This window comes from Neomonachus schauinslandi, chromosome 9, assembly GCF_002201575.2.
Source record: "Neomonachus schauinslandi chromosome 9, ASM220157v2, whole genome shotgun sequence".
NCBI classification, from domain to species: Eukaryota; Metazoa; Chordata; class Mammalia; order Carnivora; family Phocidae; genus Neomonachus; species Neomonachus schauinslandi.
The window spans coordinates 88,661,687-88,680,562 of record NC_058411.1 but is presented as its reverse complement, the minus strand read 5'-3'; the positions used below and the strand labels follow the sequence as shown (position 1 = coordinate 88,680,562).

At 39.3% G+C, this 18,876-nt stretch overlaps 1 protein-coding gene across 1 annotated transcript in view; it reads left to right on the top strand.

Annotated features, from left to right (window-relative positions):
* Positions 1-18,876, top strand: part of FBN1 (fibrillin 1) — a 228,619-nt gene that overhangs the window by 117,270 nt on the left and 92,473 nt on the right. Inside the window, exons 9-14 of the mRNA XM_021693975.2 lie at positions 3,584-3,742; positions 8,250-8,420; positions 9,005-9,145; positions 11,139-11,258; positions 14,140-14,265; positions 16,152-16,274. Of these exons, the coding sequence (XP_021549650.1) occupies positions 3,584-3,742; positions 8,250-8,420; positions 9,005-9,145; positions 11,139-11,258; positions 14,140-14,265; positions 16,152-16,274 (840 nt within the window). The remainder of the gene's footprint in view (positions 1-3,583; positions 3,743-8,249; positions 8,421-9,004; positions 9,146-11,138; positions 11,259-14,139; positions 14,266-16,151; positions 16,275-18,876) is intronic.

Sequence of the window (18,876 nt, the reverse complement as noted above, 5' to 3'; positions counted from 1 at the left end):
GGGTGACCTTCTAGGTGTGAGGTGTTTTATGGAAATTATCTGACTTCATGCTCACAACCACACTGTAGATGGGAAGAAGCTGAGGTTTACAGAGCTCAGATAAGTAATTTGGTTCAATTGTTTAAGCAGTTAAGAAGTGAAGGAGCTGGGATCCCAACTTGGGCCTGAGCCCACAGTCCCAAACCCTCTCATTGCTCCCTCCCAAATGACCACTGGACACAGTAAACCCTTTCTTACCATAACCTAGGCCAGTGCAGTTTCTTCTTCTTTGGAACTTTATTGTACCCATAGCTAGGAACTTGTTATATAAAATGCTCCAAGCGACATTTCTGCCTTCCCTAAGGCTGATATCTCCTGCCATGGCAAACCACAGAGACCCCCCAAATTATCCCTAGTGAAAAGAAAATACATATAGTCTCCAACTTATAAATGAATCTAGGATTTGTTGGTAAGTTGGCTGTTTGGAATTAGCCCATCTAACCAATAGAAAACCCAACCTGTAGCTAGGGGTGTGTCGTATCTCCTTATACATTTCTTCTAAGCACAAGATTCCACCTGTTACCTTTGGTCACCACATTCTAAGGCTCTCAGACCTCCCTGTCCCCAGTATCCTCTTTGTTTTATAAGCTCTTGAAGTATTTATTTTTTTTTGTTCTGTGATCTTCCTTTGGCACTTTAATAATACCTTATGTAGGGTAGTCTTTTCACATTAGTGTGTCCTGTCTCATCAATTCCCAGGAATCCTGATGACATCCTGTTTCTAGTTTGGGCCTCACAGCTCCTGACTCCTGGTTGGACACAACAATGTTAGTGATTGGTTGGGAGAGGCCTATTGATAGGCTACGATGATCTGCAAACACCTGTTTAATCCATAATATATATTTTTTTGATATAATGTGGTCTCTGGGTTCTGAAAGGAAGGGGGGCCAAGTGATTCAGAAGGGGGAAAAGGAAGAAAGCTTCCTAATCCTTTTCTGCCAGATGTCTTGGCCACAGCAGATTCAAAATAGAAGAAGGTGTCTACTCTTCATCTGACCTCCACTTATCTCCTCCAAATCCTAACATTCTTCCCCCTCAGCTTCCACCTTAGCCTCTTTGCGAAGTGATCCAGCACCACAATGGCTTCCTTCCCACTTCCTGGGGCACTGCTGCTTGATGACGTGGGAAACTTCAGGCTGGTGCGCCCAGGAGGCCATTCCTCCCAGTGTTTCCCGGTTTTCACACATTTTCCCTTCCTTTACTTATTAGCCCATAGGTTTGCTTCAAAATTATAAGTTGTGTCGGTGTGTGTATTTTTAACCAAAGCTCTCCTGTGAAAAGAGAAATCAGCAAAATGCTTACTGGAGGTGCAGGTGCTGTTTGTATATCAGAGCCTGCCCGCAGCCCAAACTTGGCTGGTAAGGTTTTTAGCCCCAACATTCACCATTTTGATCAAGAGTTTTCTAACCTACTGATTTAACATGTAAGTGAGCCAGCTGGGCAGTAAAATAGTATCATGGTTAATGTGCAAAATAATAGACATTAGCCCATTAAGAGTTTGCAACTGGCAGCTGTAGGTCCCAGTTTTGCTCCGAAAGATAGCCCACACTGAAAATTATATATACAAATATTGGTCAAGCATTTATACTGAGTTTTGACCACCAAATTCATTTGAAACTGGGATATAAGTCAGTTTTGAACATTTCTTCCCATTCTTAACAGCCTTTGCTTTCCATGCCCCAAACATTTACTAATCACTGAGGATATAAATTATTCGTGGCTTTAAAGCCATGAAAAGTAGCAAGTAGGAAGCTCCTTCTTCTTCATGGGGAAGGTACCCCCAGTGACTTTACAGAGTCTGTCTTGTCAGCACTCCTCTCTCCAGCCATTTACCCTGGACCAGGCTGGAAGGAAACTTGTTTGGCCTCTCTGCTAAGACTAGTACTCTACTTGGAGGTGTAGGAACGGGGCCCCAAAAGATCTCTAGAAAGCACATTTATACCTGCTAGTGGTTTTAAGTATTTTTCAGAAATAATCTCATCTTCTTTAAAGCTGATCCATAGTTTTATTTTATGGCTTGTCTGGGTTTTTGTAGCCTTCTTCACAGGATATTAATAATTTATATGTTTCGAAGTTAGCCTTTATTTAATTCCATTTTATTTTATTAATTTATTGCCACCTTCAAGGTCTGAGAGCTTCGTGTTCTTAAGAATGATGTAGATGAAAACAATCATAGGTATGACCTCTGATCAAACTCGAAGTTTAGTGTTTCGACAGGCAACATAGGGATGAAGTTTTAACTGTAAAAAAAATTCTTCATTTTATAAAATAATTTACCACTTATTTTGTTTCTTGGAGTCCATAGTCTCTCATGGTTTGGTGATGGGTATTAAGGAGGGCACATACTGCATGGAGCACTGGGTGTTATACGAAAACAATGAAGCGTGGAACACTACATCAAAAACTAATGATGTATGGTGATTAACATAATAAAATTAAATTTAAAAATTTAAAAACTCATTTTAAAAATATTTTACTTAAAAAAAAAGAATTTACCACTTCTACCTCTTCAAGTAACAAGCATATTTAAAATACTATTTACTTTTTACTTTATTGCGCATGGGCTATGCAGTGATATGCTTTCCTTAAAAAGGTACATCATCAACATGTCAGGGGGATCAAGGTGTTCTGTACTTAGCTACCTGCATTCCCTATTTTATGGTGCTTTCTCAAAGGCCCATGAAGCAGTTAGGTTTCTACTATGTCACAGGCTCTTTTTTGATAGCCTAGATTTATACTTCAGCGTGTCATTGTTGTCATGACTGTCAGACATGATGTAACCCAATAAAAGTGGTATATAGAAAGATGTCTACCCCTGTTGCTTTGAGAAGATACCTTTCTGCCAAAAAAAAAAAGCCTTCAAGAACCATTGTATTCTATAGGACTAAGAACTTGGAATCACGTACATTTTGAACTTGTAAATAATTAGTGCCTTATAAAATCTTGCTAGGGCCCTAGGACAAAAGGAAATCTTGATTCACAAGCATTGGATCTGACTGCAAAGTGGCTCACTCCTTTAAAAAAAAAAAATCTCACAAGTCTGACTCACATTTATAGTCTGAAAAGTAAGAAAGATCTTTTAGAAATGTAGACTATAGTGCAGACTTAATGTTGTTTTAAAATAGATTTATATCAATATTTGCCTAAAGCGGCTTGAATTAAGTGGTTTGAAACAAGGACAACAAAGTCTCCCTTCAGTATAAAGACAAGTCTCTCTAACTAATTAACTGTCACTGCCAGTGATTTTCTTAGTCTCTCTTTTCCTGTGGCACATGTGGTTGTAATCATTCGTCCCCACCTTGGGGATGGAATGTGGGACTTCAGCCAAGTGCACCAGCTCGCAGGGGCGAAAGGTGTGAGACGAAGGGAGGTCTGACCTAGCATTGTTCCTGAGCAGCGCACGCCACTTCCCTTCCATTGGCGAGAGTGTCAGTGTGTCCCTCCGGAGCCCACATGTGAAGCGCAGAGGTGCTGGGGCAGGAGAGTGTTGTTACGAGTTCCAGCTCAGTGATGTGTGTGGGGGTGTGTTTCTTTGTTCTCTCAGACATTCGCCCGGGATACTGTTACACGGCTCTGGCAAATGGGCGCTGTTCTAACCAACTGCCACAGTCCATAACGAAAATGCAGTGCTGCTGTGATGTTGGCCGATGCTGGTCCCCGGGGGTCACGGTCGCCCCTGAGATGTGTCCCATCAGAGCAACCGGTAAGAGCCCTTCCAGTTGTCTGCAGAGTCTCCCAGTCCCACCCCTCACAAGCCCAGTGGCAATGTGCGTGAAGCACATCTGGTAGAAATCCAGGTAAGTGAAAAAGATTCCAGAAAATAAAAGACATGACTCCCAGGGAAATTTCCCCAGACAGTGACTTGGGAAACTACAGAGGTCCATACAGATAATACTGTTTTCTGGTACTGCTACTTACTGAGCTTGCTTATCACCACTGAATAGCAACCTTCTCAGGAGGGCTTGTCCTCTCTTATTCTCATGTATTTCTTTTTGGCTCTCAAGGAGTCCTCAAAAGCTCCACTGAATCAAATTCACTGCTCTCCGAGCCTTTCAGTGAGTTATGCTGTATACATGTTTTCTCCTTCCCTAATGCCTGACACCTTTCCTCTTCCTTGGTGCCAATTCTTACTGACTTTTTTTCTTTGTACTACTTCTCACATCTGTCAGATTCCTTCCATTTTCACATAAAGCTCCTTTTCTCTCATCTGGACTATTGCAGTGGCCTCCTAACTCATCTCTATGAAATCCACATCTACCATATACATTTCCCAAAGCATAATTCATCTGAAGTTCAGTTAAAAAAAATTATGGCCGGGGGAAAAGGTAGGGAAAGATGTCTGGAAAAATTTTCCCAGGATGAATTCAGGCAGTATCTAGTGGTCCAAGTCACTCCATTTCTTGAAAATAAAATTTTACTACTTGGCAGAGCATCTAGCATCCTCAAATCTGACCCCAGTTCATCTTTTAATTCTTCTTCTTTATGGTGGCTTTATTTTTCTAGTTTAATTATACGATCAAGCTTTCCTTGAAACCAGTCTGAGGATCTCTGACCTCAACTGTTCTTTTTTCCTAAAACTCCTCCTCAGTTCAGGTTCTTCCTCCCTACTTCCTAAACCCTGCCACCTTGCTTGTTAAATGCCCTCTTGTTCAGTAAGGATCCTAACATGATTCCTGATACGACCTAATTCCTGGATGTCCCAAGATAACCACAGCTGGAAATGCTGCCTTCTGTCTCGGGGCTCCAGGTATTTACTGTTGCTTTGGCACAAATCCCATCTACTCTGCTTTGTGCGAATGCGTGTTCATGTATTTCTTTATTACTAGTTGATAAATCTCATTAGGAGGTCTCATTCATTCTTACAGTCCCATATTCCTTATGCTTTCTTAGCACTTCCACAGTAGGTAGTTAGCAAAATCTGGCTCATAGGAGGCATTCAGGTGGAGTGAACAATTTATTAAGTGACAACTTTCCCAGCAGTTCTAAGTGAAAACTGAGGTTATAACTGCTTCTTCATCTGATTCCTGAACAGTGTATTTGACTCCGAGAACTGTAGCAGAGTGAATCAAGGTGAGGAAGGATAAACACAGAGTTAATGGGATACTGCAGAGTGTTAATTGCAGAATGTGAATTTCCCATTATCCTGGGTTCTACACCTGCTCACAGATGTTACTATAAAATTTCTGTTTATTGCTGAGACTTATATGTGTGGATTAAAGAAGCAATAAAAATCTTTCAACACATTTTAACATATAACAAGTCATATATTTTGTCTGATTTGCTTACTGTCTATGGCCTAAAAATAAAACCCACCCTCCTTAGTGCACTAGGGGGACCATTTAGTAGGTCACTCTTTAGAAGTGCATGGCTTGCGTACCAGGAGAATGACTTTTTAAATATATAGTTAATTTAGGAATCAGCAGCATTGATGCAGATTCCTTTCTGTGCTGAGGTCTTGAATAGAGGACAGAGGGACGGCAGGTTGAGGTGCCTGAAGACCTGCTTTGGAATGCAGATGCAGAAGATCCTGTCTCCCTGTGTGGCTCTGCAGGGAGCTGCTCTCTCATGTGTACCACTGAAATACCCATAATCTAAAATAAGCCCAGGGCAAAGCAGACTGACAGAGAAAAGCTAATTTGCAGGTGGGTGTTTGTTTGCTCAGATGTTCTGGTAGCGTTCTGGTATAGAACTCTGGGCTCTCAACTTATGGAGAGTGATTATATACATTATATATATATATGTGTGTGTGTATATATATATATGTATATCCTTCATATATCCTACAATATAGGATATATGTATATCATTCACATATATATGTATATAAAATAATCCTTCATATATATATATGGATTATTTTAGACTAGTCAGCTTTTTACCATGTTAAAAAAGAATCAGTATCATCTCTGAGTTAAATGGAGTTAGGAAAGATGGACATCAGTTGAACAAAACTAGCCCCAGTTTGCTGATTCGGAATGTAAACGGGCTCATGGGAAAGTTATGAAGCTGGAGAGAGTAGAACAGAGTATAGGACCCACTCTGATACACTTTCCTACGGAGGTTAAGATGAATTTAATGGCATGCTTAAAGTCATGTATCAATCTAATTAGCAGAAATCCTGATAAGCTATTCAACTTCTTTTATACAAATCCTAAAAGACTAAAGAAAAAGAAAGGCTGAATTGGTGCTTGGAAGCAAAATGAGTCCCTTAATATAATTGCTATCCAGTTAAATCCAACACATAGTTAATGAATTCCTCTTATGTGCAATTTGCAAGGCTAGGCTCAGAGTGGGAATTAGTCATGAGTTAGATATGATTGTTGACTTCAAAGATTATGCACAATCTTGGTGGTAGAAATTTGGTGGAAAGCAAGTAGCCAGGAAGTGATAGATAGGGCACATCCAGGTGATAATTCTATAAGAAGGATCACTGTGGTTTCGTAAGAGGGATTGTAGCATCCGGGTTCGGGGGAGCATAAACAATAATATAAATCCTTTCCAGATGCAGTCAAATGCTACAGAATCTGTGTGGGTTAAAATTACAGATAAATAATAATTAAAATGCAGCTATAGAATTCTCTGAATACATGATGTTAACCTGAGTTGGAAATGCCAAATGTGATTGAAGAAGTTTTAGTAATGGACCAACAAGTAACAACAAGGTACATGGTAGCTAGGTATATTTGGCCACATGTGAATTGGCAGATTTTCCCCATGAGGTTGAATATGAATGTATTTCCATAAGACATATTACAGTGCCTTAGAATAAGTCAGATTTAGTGCACAAGGAAAAGAGTAATATTAGCCTCATTTCTATTAATGGATAAAGCTAGTATAGAAATTATCTGTGGGAGAATCCCTGTGTGGCAGCGATAATAAAATTATCAGTATTCTGACAAGAAGGGGAAAAAGAAATTTTAAAAAATCACAAGATTAGTTTACATATAGAGGGAACTATAACAAGATGTGGCTAATGTACTAGTAGTTAGACACCTGGATACTGTGTCTTAAAACATCTTTTTGGAAGCTCAGGAAAAAAACGTGTCACAAATCTAAAGATGATTTATTCTGATAAAGACCTGGCATGAAAAATGGGAATCGGCCTATATGTGCAGTCAGAGGGAAATTCCTGATTAACTCAGGTGTACGAGTTCAGGGAATCATTATGCAGCATTAATAACAGACCCACTACTCCCTGCCCCGCTGCGTGTTGCTTCTCCAACACTTTGTTGTCTTTTTACAAATAGGTATTTCTCAGGGCTCTGTCTCTGCACACCCTTCTCTTCACTTTCCACACCTTCCCTAGGGGAGCTCATTCATCCCCATGGCTTTAAATACCACCCACCTACTGATCATTCCAAAACTTATATCCAGCCCCCCACTTCTCCCGCTAGGCTTCGAACTCTTACATAGCTGTTCCATGACAAATCTGCTTGGATTTCTGCCACCTCAAAATACATATGTTCAACATGGAACTTAGCTTCTACCCACCAAACCCATTGAAGTTACCTCCCATTGCAGTTTTTCACATTTGGTAAATGTCACCAACATCTATCCAGCTGCTAAACCAGAAGACTATGTCGTTCCTGATTTCCTGTTTCCTCTGCTCTGACATTTACCCCTTCATGAAGCACTATCCACTTATCTCTAAAGTATGCTTCAAGTTCGTCCACTCCTGCTCAGTTCCATCGCTGCCTCCCTTGTCCCGCCAAAGCTTTCTTGCCCTTGGTGTTCTGTAACAGCCTTGCCTCCCTCCTGCGCATTCTCCCTGTGTCAGCAAGACTGATCTTCTGAAAATGTTCGTTGATTACATCCCACGTTAATCTGCTGAAGACTTCCAGTGGCTTAAAATAAAATCCGGGCTTTTTAGTGTGCTCTTTAGAGCTCTGTGGGATCCACAAATAGGACTGAGTTGAGAAAGTGGCATTTGATTCCTCCTTGAGGCAAATCGTGACATAGGTAGAGACTTCCTAAATTTGGGGAGAGGCATGCGGTATACACTCTGGGGAGTTTGGTTTTGGTTTGGAATTATGGTTCCAGTATGGTTGCTACTGTAGCTGTTAGGATGGGAATGACGTCAGTGGGCTTTTTCCCTTTTCTCCAATTGATCTGTGTGGTCTGATGATTGATTTTATTCAAAGTGACTTCTACAGGTTTATGAGTTACGCTACAGCTCAGCTTTTGTGTTCTGTTGTGTTGTGTTTTTCCAGAGGATTTCAACAAGTTGTGCTCCGTCCCTTTGGTAATTCCTGAGAGACCAGGATATCCTCCCCCACCCCTTGGCCCCATTCCTCCTGTTCCTCCTGGCTTTCCTCCTGGACCTCCAGTTCCTGTCCCTCGACCCCCGGTGGAATATCCATACCCGTCTCGGGAACCACCAAGTAAGGATTGAAAAGTCATCAGGGTTTTTTTTGTTTTGTTTTTTTGTTTACATTAATCAGGTTAACTTTTTTGTTGTTATTTACGGTGCTTTAGTCATTAAATTAGTATATCAATTCCTAGATTAACTGGTTTACATAGTGTTGTATATAAGTTTCTCAGTTCACCTATTGCTTAGAGAAAAATAGGGGGTTTCATATTCTCCAGATTAATGTCCTCTGGTTATTGACAACTGAGGGAGAGTTATGAGAGCAATTTAAATCTGATTCACAGGATGAAGTCATAGAGGTGGTATACAATTATATGTTGAGTTTTATATAGTGCAAGGCAGTTTTGCAAGTAATTACCAAGAACTCATTGCCTTTGTCATTTACCCAAACTGGAGGCTTGAGAGTGGGGCAGAAAAGAGGTAGGGAGAAGCTGGCCACAGCGAGGCTGCAGGGCCTGGCTGCAGGTGATCTCTGTAAGCGGGCATGGAAATAGACTTTACTGGCCCCAGATGACCTTTGCCCAAAGAGTGTCTACCTTCCTTTATGATTTAGGATTTTTCCCATGATTTTAATGGGGTTTAATGTTATTCCTTTAGGGGTGCTGCCCGTCAACGTCACTGATTACTGCCAGTTGTTCCGCTATCTCTGTCAAAATGGACGCTGCATTCCAACTCCTGGGAGCTACAGGTGTGAATGCAACAAAGGATTCCAGCTGGACCTCCGAGGGGAGTGCATTGGTATGTGACGCCTATGGTTAGGTCCGCATGAGAGGCTATTGCAATTCTGTCCCATGACTAGATGGGTTTTCTGTTGCAGCTGTGATAAATCACCTCAAGCCTAGTGGCTTAAAACAACACAAATCTATAGTTCTATAGGTTAGAAGTCCAACATAGGTCTAACTGGGCTAAAATCAAGGTGTCGGCAGGGCTCTGTTCCTTTCGGAGGCTCTCAGAGAGAATCCATTTTTTTTGCTCTTTCCAGCTTCTAGAGGCTGTCTGTATTCCTTGGCTGATGGTCCCCTCCTCTATCGTCAGAGCCAGCAGCATAGCATCTTTAAATCTCTAATTCTTTGGTTCTCTCCTCCAGTTCCCTCTTCCACTTTTAAGGACCTTTGTGGTTAAATAGGGTCCAACTGAGTAACTCAGGAGACGCTCCCCGTCTCAAGGTCTGCTGATAAACAACCTTGATTCCCCTTTACCACGTAACGTATTCAGAGGTTCTGGGGATTAGGACGTGAATATATTTGGAGAGGGACATTATTCTGCCTACTATCTTGACTTTTAACTTTCATCGTAAATACATTCAAGTCGTTGCTGGTAACTTCAACGTACGTCATCTTATCAAAAGTCTGACCATTAAAATAAAGCATTAAGACCATCCCCAGATTATGAAATTTTGCACATTTAACTAATTTAAATGGATAACTCACCAACTGTCTCTAGTTAGTCATTAAAAACTGACGAGAGAAACTTTGAGTTGTTGACAGGTTGTTAAGCTAGCAAAAGGTAGAAATGTAACACAAGAATAATTCATCTGTTAATTGGAAAAGAACACCCAGTTGCCATCTAACTTTTTAAAAATAAATTCCTCACCATAACACATACATAGTAAAATAAAATAAATAAATAAATAAAAATAAATTCCTTTCTTAGTTCAGTTATACAATCCAATTCTGTAATTATGAATAAGGCAGAAATAAGGAGTTCTTAGTTTCTCACACTATGTAGTTTCCCCTTCTAGCACACACTGAGAGAGAGAGAGTCATTCAGTCCGTAGAGGTCACCCGGAGCAGATTGGAAGAGGGGACATCTAGCTCACGGTGGGCAAGTGTACCTGCAGCAAGAAACGTGTGACTCTGGAGAAGTGCGTTATCTTCCAAAAGGCTTAGTTTCCTCGTCTTTACAAATAGGGGAATATAAACCAGTTTGCTGTTAAATAGACTGATAGTTCTAAACAACTGTAAAACCAGTGGGAGCCTGTCTGGGGGTGAGGGTTGGGGGGTGGACTCTGTGGTAGGTGAGAATAGCTCTTGGAATGACAACTGTTTCATGTCTTGTTCTGATGTTCTCAGTGGAACTCAGCAGGGGATGCTTAGATAAGGTGAGGCCTCCTTTTTCTTTTTAAATTTTTTTATTGTTATGTTAATCCCCATACATGACATCATTAGTTTTAGATGTAGTGTTCCGTGATTCATTGTTTGTGCATAACACCCAGTGCTCCATGCAGAATGTGCCCTCTTTAATACCCATCACCAGGCTAACCCATCCTCCCACCCCCTCCCCTCTAGAACCCTCAGTTTGTTTCTCAGAGTCCATAGTCTTTCATGGTTAGTCTCCCACTCCGATTTCCCCGCCTTTTAATTGAAACAGAGAGCTCCAAGAGATACTCGGAATTCTACCTAGAAGCCATTTCTGAAACGCTAGTCTGAGTCCCTTAGGCCAGACTCAAGGCAGAGAAAATGTTTATTAGCTTGGAGGGTAGAGTTGCTACATGTTTGGCATTTTCCTATGAAAAATAACATAGGAAAACAATATACTTTAACTGCACCACCAGTTTTCAAGTGGCTGGTGGCATGGTACACTGTGGCAGAAAGAGAAAAGATCCTTCTCATTGTGCTATTTATTTCTTAGGAGGAAAGCGTTTTAACATGTAAAGGAGGCCAAAAAAATGATCTTAAAGTTAGAAGTTGTTGCTGTCTAATTTCTTACTAAAATATGCTGTGTTTTGCAGATGTTGATGAATGTGAGAAAAACCCTTGTGCTGGTGGAGAGTGTATTAATAACCAGGGCTCGTACACCTGTCAGTGCCGACCTGGCTATCAGAGCACCCTCACCCGGACGGAGTGCCGAGGTATGGTCCTAGCTCGGAAGTTGCTAAGTAGGGGGACATATATGCTAAGGAGGAGGTTTGCTTGGAAGGAATTTAACACCTTTGCCAGGAGAGGCTAACAGGCCCTTGTTGCTTTTTGCACTTAATTCCAGATATTGTCACGCTGAAGGACAGCGTCATAAAATCCAGCAGACATGCAAATCATTTTAAAAGATGCTCCTGTTCCTATGGGAATATCTTATTTTTACTACTTTTTGCCTCATCACTATTGCTCTTAATTTTTAATCTGAGAGCTAGGGAATGGGGTTGACCCTTGTTGACACAGAAACTGAGGAAAGTTTCAGGTGAAATTGTATTGAATCAATTTCTTAATGGAAAGGTCTGTAGGGTAAAGAAGGAGCGACAGTGGCCACAGCAACATCACCTGGGAGCTGGTGGAAATGCAGAATCTCAGGTCCCACCTCAGACTTACTAAATCACAATCAGCATTTGAACAAGATCCCCCCAGTGATCCATAAGCACACTAAAGTTTGAGAAGCACTACTATAAATGTTTGCTCACAGAATTTTCTCTTTGGGTTTATTAATTAATTTATTACATCATCCTATATGCCTTTTGTCAGATGACGGATATACTAAGTTTCTGGGACAGAAATAAGTAAGATCTACTTTCAACCCTCAGGGAATTCAAATATCTATGTCTCTATAACTTTGGCACAGAATGAGGTATTTCACTGATCCAGTAAAGCCAAATAAAAGCAAGAGAATTTTATGTTAAAATTAAATACAAGAAAAGGTCAAAAGGTTTGTATCACCTAAAAAAAATTGTCAGCTATTAACAGGAGTTAATTTTATTTGCCTTTTGTTTTTCCTTTAGTGAAAGCTCTTCATATGAGTTGAAGACAAATATTTTTTATTTTTATCAGTGACTGGTTACAGAGTCTTTGAATGTTGTTCTGGCTTAGAGATTTCTTGCCATTGGTATGTAAATGGCAGTGTTGAGCAGAAGAAACAGGAGCATAGTATGTCAGCCTGCTAATATTTCTATTAATGGCCTACTTAATATAAATATAGATAGTTTGAATGTTTAACTGAGTTTAGAACATTGTTAACATTATAACTATTGTTTACAATAATTAGCATGTATGATGTATTAGGCATTTTGCAGTAGTAGAGAATAAACTGAAAGCAAGGTCTAGAATTCTGCACTACTAAATAAGCAAGTAGAAGAGATTATTGAGCGTACTCAGCCAGGGCGAGGGCCAGCCAGTATAGAGGAGTGGTGATGTTATCACTCTGGGACTTAATTTATTGGAGACTAAGGATTACCTAAAAGCCTCAAATACTGTCCTCCTTAAGAGCTAGTGCTAAGCTTATCTCAAACATAAGGAGTTGATGACATATTCACATTTTGGGGAAGATGAAAGTGGCCACAAAACAGAAAGATTGCGTACTTAGCTGAGGAGAAGTACATGACAGTCTGAAGAGAAGGGGACAGAAGGGGCAGAGAGAAACACGGTAGAGAGCTTTGAATGGCAAGCTTCCAATTTATCTTGTGAGGCAGTGTGCAGACTGATGGTGCTCTGAAATTAGTGAGGAGAGAAAATGCTGAACTCTTTATACTGTTTATTTTATCCTTGGGCCTCAAAAGATTATAGAATCCTATAAAAAAAAAAAAACAATTCTGCTCAAGAGTATGTGGCTTTTACTATTTTTTGGAGTGTGTAGCAAGTCAGATTTTTGCAAGGATTAAGAAATAAATGAGAGAGAAAAAGAGCGTAGGTTGTTGGCACAAAGATCAGACAGAAGAAAAGCCCAGACTGCCTCAGCTAGTCCAATGACTCGTGTGGAAACCACTGTTGGATCTGCCCAGAAAGAAAGTGCGTCTGAGGGTCAACCACAAGACACCGTGCAGACGCAGGGTAGACAGAGTAACCAATGTGCCATGAATGCACATTCTTGTCCAGAGGATGTTTCGGGTGCTTATCCTCAGGCACATGTGGCCTCAGCTCTGCATAGATAGCTCCACCCCAGGCATGACTACGCGGTTCCCTGGTCTCTGTCTTCTGGGGAATAGGCTCTGGCAAAGATTGTATGCTATGTAGACAAGGCAGCGTGTATTCATCCTCTTTGGTGTTCATCCAGGTATCTAGCCTAGAAACTGAGGGGAACAGATAATCCAGGGTACCATGTTGTCCAATTTGAGTTAATCATTGATCTTTAAATGAGAAATGAGATATAGGTTATTTGAGTTACTGTCCTTTTTTAACACTTTCATATCGAGCTCTGTTGTTTACTTTGGCATAATATTAAGCACAACAGAAAGAAGGGGAAATGCCCCATGTTTTATTTGGTAGATAGAATGCTTATGAAGTTATAAAAGAACTAAGAATACATAAACAATAAAACTATACTTGGACCAGAACTGCCATAAGGAAGGTAAACATTTCATGTGATTGCTGGTTTTCGGATGGAATTAAATTTTTTTAATAGGATTTTTGTTTTATTGTTCTGATGTAGCTATGAGATCTCCCTTTTTGAGCATGTGAAAGATGCCAGCCAAAGTTTAATATAAATAATGATATATACTGGCTCATTAAATTAGCTAGGAAAATGAAGAAGAATCTGTTTTGTGTATACAATTGAGATTTAAGGAGTCTTATTAGAAATTAGAGTTAGATCAAATGCTCTTATATTGACATTCTTTTTCTGTCCTATGTCTTGCAAACTCTAGTCAGTCATCTAAAGTCTCACATTACTGGATATCACATTTATGTTGAGGAATATTTAGTAATTAAACCCCAAGACTACCATCATGGGTTTGGAGATGGAGGAAGGGGGAACTAAAATAATTGTAAATCCACCAAGTAAATCTATTTCTTCTGTTTTAACTTCCATCTTAGACATCGACGAATGTTTACAGAATGGCCGTATCTGTAATAATGGACGTTGCATCAACACAGATGGCAGTTTCCACTGTGTGTGTAACGCGGGCTTTCACGTGACACGAGATGGGAAGAACTGTGAAGGTAAGTAATAGCAAGATGGCAGTCAGGGCAGCAGGATAATATTCACCCCTATCTCCCGTCGTGGTTTCAATATCAGAAGTCTTTAACAAGGGGCGCCTGGGTGGCTCAGTTGGTTAAGCATCTGTCTTAGGCTCAGATCAGGATCCCAGAGTCCTGGGATCGAGTCCCACATCCGGCTCCTTGCTCAGCAGAGAGCCTGCCTCTCCCTCTGCCTGCCACTCCCTCCCCCTGCTTGTGCTCTCGCTCTCTCTCTGACAAATAAATAAATAAAATCTTAAAAAAAAAAAAAGTCTTTAACAAGACCAAGCCAAACATCAAGTGAAAGGTCAAAGTAGCAAATATATTTCACATATTGTTACAGGAGAGGCAAGCATACTTTGTAACAATATTCATACCTTTAATTACATTCTGTGAGTCAAATAGCATTTCAAATATATGAGAGCTTGTCCTTTAAAGATCCCTGGTGATGATGAAACTTCTATAACATAGATCATTACTTCCTAATTTTGTGCCATCAGAATTTGTTCGTTGTTTTTTTTTTTTAATGGAACACACCTAATCTCCTGTATTTCTTTTTTAAATTTTTAATTGAAGTAAGGTGACACGTGCCATATATTCTTTTGACATTTATAATCCTTCTGTTTAAAGTGTCTGTCTAGTAAGAAAATACTGCTGAGTACCTGGAAATGTAAAATTTGTTTGAGACATTGACTATTGAGAAGCAGCTATCTTGTGTCTTGAATTAATCACTTCATTTTGAATTGGGCTGTTTCAAACATTTTGTCTTTTTCCCCTGCCATTTTTTCCTGAATTGAAAATATGACCATTATTGATGAGTTTCCACTACTTAGACCTTAGCAAAAAAATGAAGAATGCTTCTTATCGTCTTTCCCAACGTCTTTGGGAAAGATCCCAAGAATCTATTCATACATTAAAAGAATTTCAAAATTGTTCTTAGAAACATTTTTGGCAGAATATTATCTCAGTGATTCAATTCAAAGACTTAATGCCAGAATTCTCGGTTGGGATAGAATCCTGTTTAAAAAAAAGGAAAAAAAATCATAAATTACATTGGTCTGACTAAAGCCTGTAAGTGAAAACACACCATGTCTAGAAGAGCAAGTACCTCCCAAGACAGCTGTAGTATTAAATAAAATAACATATTGATGAATTTAAAGAAATAACCCGTTGATCAAGGAATTCTAAAGGTTAGCTAACATGGCTATCCTCCATAGTCCAGTCTTGCATTTTAAAAATACATTTTTTCCTACCCCTATTTAAAACTGCTTCAAATTTCAAGCTGCCCTCTGGTTTCTACTTTATAAAGAATTAGGAAGTGGCCTAAGTACATTTTAAGTTCCATCCTTCTTAGTTTTGATTTTTTTTTATTTTTCAGTGTTTTGGAAGTAGTATCAGTGAAGTAAATATAACCATCAGGCTGTTAACACACTTTTCAGTTTGTCCACTGCTCTTTTAAAAAAAAGTCCTGGTAGCTTCCATTGAGTCAAATTTTGTACACACACACACACACACGTGCAGTTTTATATATATGATTACATATAAATTTCATATCTATACACACATGCATATATGTGTATATATGTATACATACAGCATATATACAGTATGTCATAAAATAAATTTAGCCCTAGAGTTTGCATGCACATGTCAAAAATTGAGAACTTAAGAATACATATTTTATATGGCCCTTCTTCTTCTTATATGCTATAATTTGGGAGAAAATTAGCCTTAGACTATAATCATACACACACACACAAAAACCCCAGAAGAAATGTGAAGAAAAAGAATTATATTCATTCAGGTTGGCTTCCTCTGTAGGCTTACTCTTCTGGTCATAAGAGAATGTATCTTTTTGCATTTTTCAGATATGGATGAATGCAGCATAAGGAACATGTGCCTTAATGGAATGTGTATCAATGAAGATGGCAGTTTTAAATGTATTTGCAAACCTGGATTTCAGCTGGCATCAGATGGGCGTTATTGCAAAGGTTTGTGCTATAAAACTCTAAGTCATATTCTCCCCCTGCTTTTTCTCCTTTCTATATTGCTTAGAGGTACCACTTTTCCTTATTGATTCTCCCCACTTAAAGTCCTCCTAATTCATTTTAGGAAACCTGACTGGACCTCCTTCTTAAGTCCAGCCATCCAGAGAGCTATGGTTTATGCTCAAGAGGCTGTTCTGATTTCAGAAAGGGTGTTTGGGGTCTTCTAAAGGAGCCTGAAAGGCTATGTAGCAAATGAATGAGAAGCTGAATTAATAGTTGGTCCACCAACAAATGTGAGCATCTTTTTAAAGAAGCTGAATTCTTCCTCTTCCTTATATTTGGGGAGTAATGGTAGTTACGTCTTTTGATGGCTGTCTTTTGCTACCTCTTACATCTTCACCTAGACAAAATATTGTAAATGCTTATTGCAGTGATATCTTCTCCATAATTTCCTCCTGATATCTTAAGAAACAAAGTTTTTCATGAACAATTTAAGCGTTTTCAAGTCACATAAGCATAAAGGGAAATAGAATTAAGCAGAAGAAATAAACAAAGAGCCATTGTTTAACTTGGTAGCTTTTGAAATAACTGCATTGCTCCAGTTATTGAAACAAAAATTAAGATTTTTATTTGTGCTATTGAAAATTGGGGTTCTAAGAAGAGTCATCGAGATAAATTTGTGCTTGTGTCTCTTGCCTCATGTAGCTAGGGATGAGGGATTATTGCCCTTGGGTCCAAGATCTAAGTTGAAAACATACTTCTCAAGGAACCTTATATCCAAAACAGGCCCAGGAAATCTACTAAAATACTGCACTCAAAGCCTTCTGCTCATAGTTTCAGATGGAGAAGTGCAGAGTGTCAAGCTAGTCAGGATTAAGAAAACAGAATAAAGTCCTATGATGTCTCTTCTCCAGGTGCCCCTGGTAGACAGTTTTGGTAAAGGTGCTATGGAAGAAAGCCTTGTATTAAGTCGTTGGCAAGACATGCATTTTCTCTAGGCTTAAAAGAGCTTCTATCCCTTGGTTGTTTACCTACATTCTCTATGACCTTCACATCAGTGGATCTTAATATTGTGCAAATCTGTCTTCAGAGCAAGAGAAAACATTTGAGTTCTTAAAATTTGAAATAGGAAGTAAGTCTCTGTACTTTTGAGCCCTGTGCTGGGAGGAACTTATTGTATGGAAGACGAGATTAACACGTGGAAATATTCTACAGTGTAAAACAGAATACAACAAAGTGCCAAATTGTGCAGATTAAGTGCTGTACAAGTAAAAAGAAAGGGGAAGGGAATGATTGCTGGAATATTTGGAATTAGGCTTCCAAACAAAATAACAGAAGGAAATGTGAAAGCCCCTTTGTGCACAGACCTTTCGCAAGAACACATACTCCTGTTGCCTATCCACAGGGCATGCTGAGATTCACTTTCAGTGCCTATAGGCTGCTGGGGACCCAGGTCACACCCTCTCAGCATTTAGTATGACCAATAGATAATACTGATGTAATTATTTCAGACGACACTATGACCTCATAGATGAAACTAGGTTTTGCAACTGTCTGCAGCTGGTGAAATAGATGGAATATACACATTAGACGAAGAATAAAGAAAAAAGAAATTTCTCGGGTGCTGAATTTCTTCTTTTCTGTAACTTTTCTCTTGACATCATTGGATGAGATTTTCTCTTAGCGCTGAGTACTTAGTTCTGAGACCACAAAGATGTGACTGTTCAAAGCTAGAATAAACAATGTTAATTTAATCTCTACAGTTAACTAATCTGATGACCAGCTTGGCTTCCCTGATCACTCTCTGAAAGTTGGGGCCACTCCCATTGAATCATGCCCTCTAGATCTATGTTACATCTCTGTCCCCGTTAAAAAGCCTGTGTATCACTTTTCAGGCTATAGTTGTCACTGTTTTACTGTAGATCTCAACTTGAACAAAAAGGTGACCTGAATAACTGAACCAATTTGAGTTCATGTATTTAAATATAACTGCTGTTTTAAAATACAATCTGTACACGGGAATCTTGGACCATCTGAATATACCTTGTGCCAAATAACACAAGCTAAGTAAAAATCTAGAGGTGTTTCAGTCTCAATTTGTCTTTTTAAGGTCAGAAGAAAAGGAAATAGTTACATACACTAGTTATATATTATAAAAGGAGTTGTTATAAAATGACTTGCTTCTAAGTGTTGTATGTTTTCCAAAACACAATTTTGGTACCATTTCTACTTCCCCATATTAAAGGGGAAAAATCTTTGCTATTATTAGTGTGTGCCCAATAAAGTCTTTTACCAGACCTCTCCTAAGTATATACATATGATACTATAAAATATCTGTAATACTTAAAGATTTTTCTTTGCTGGGTTCCAATTGGTTAGGGTGTTGTTGTTGGCCAGAAATGGTCATCAAAATCTTCTATATTCATTTTCCATTTCTTTTCTATGGTGTTCCATCAGGGTTTTAGTTCTGTATCTCTTAATGCCATGCTAGTCATCTCAGAGAGTTAAGTGATATTGGAATGGACACCAGTCTGAGTATTAGATGTCAAATGGAGCAGCTTCCTGCCCAGGTCAAAGTTGCACTCTATTATCAAGCTAGATTTCT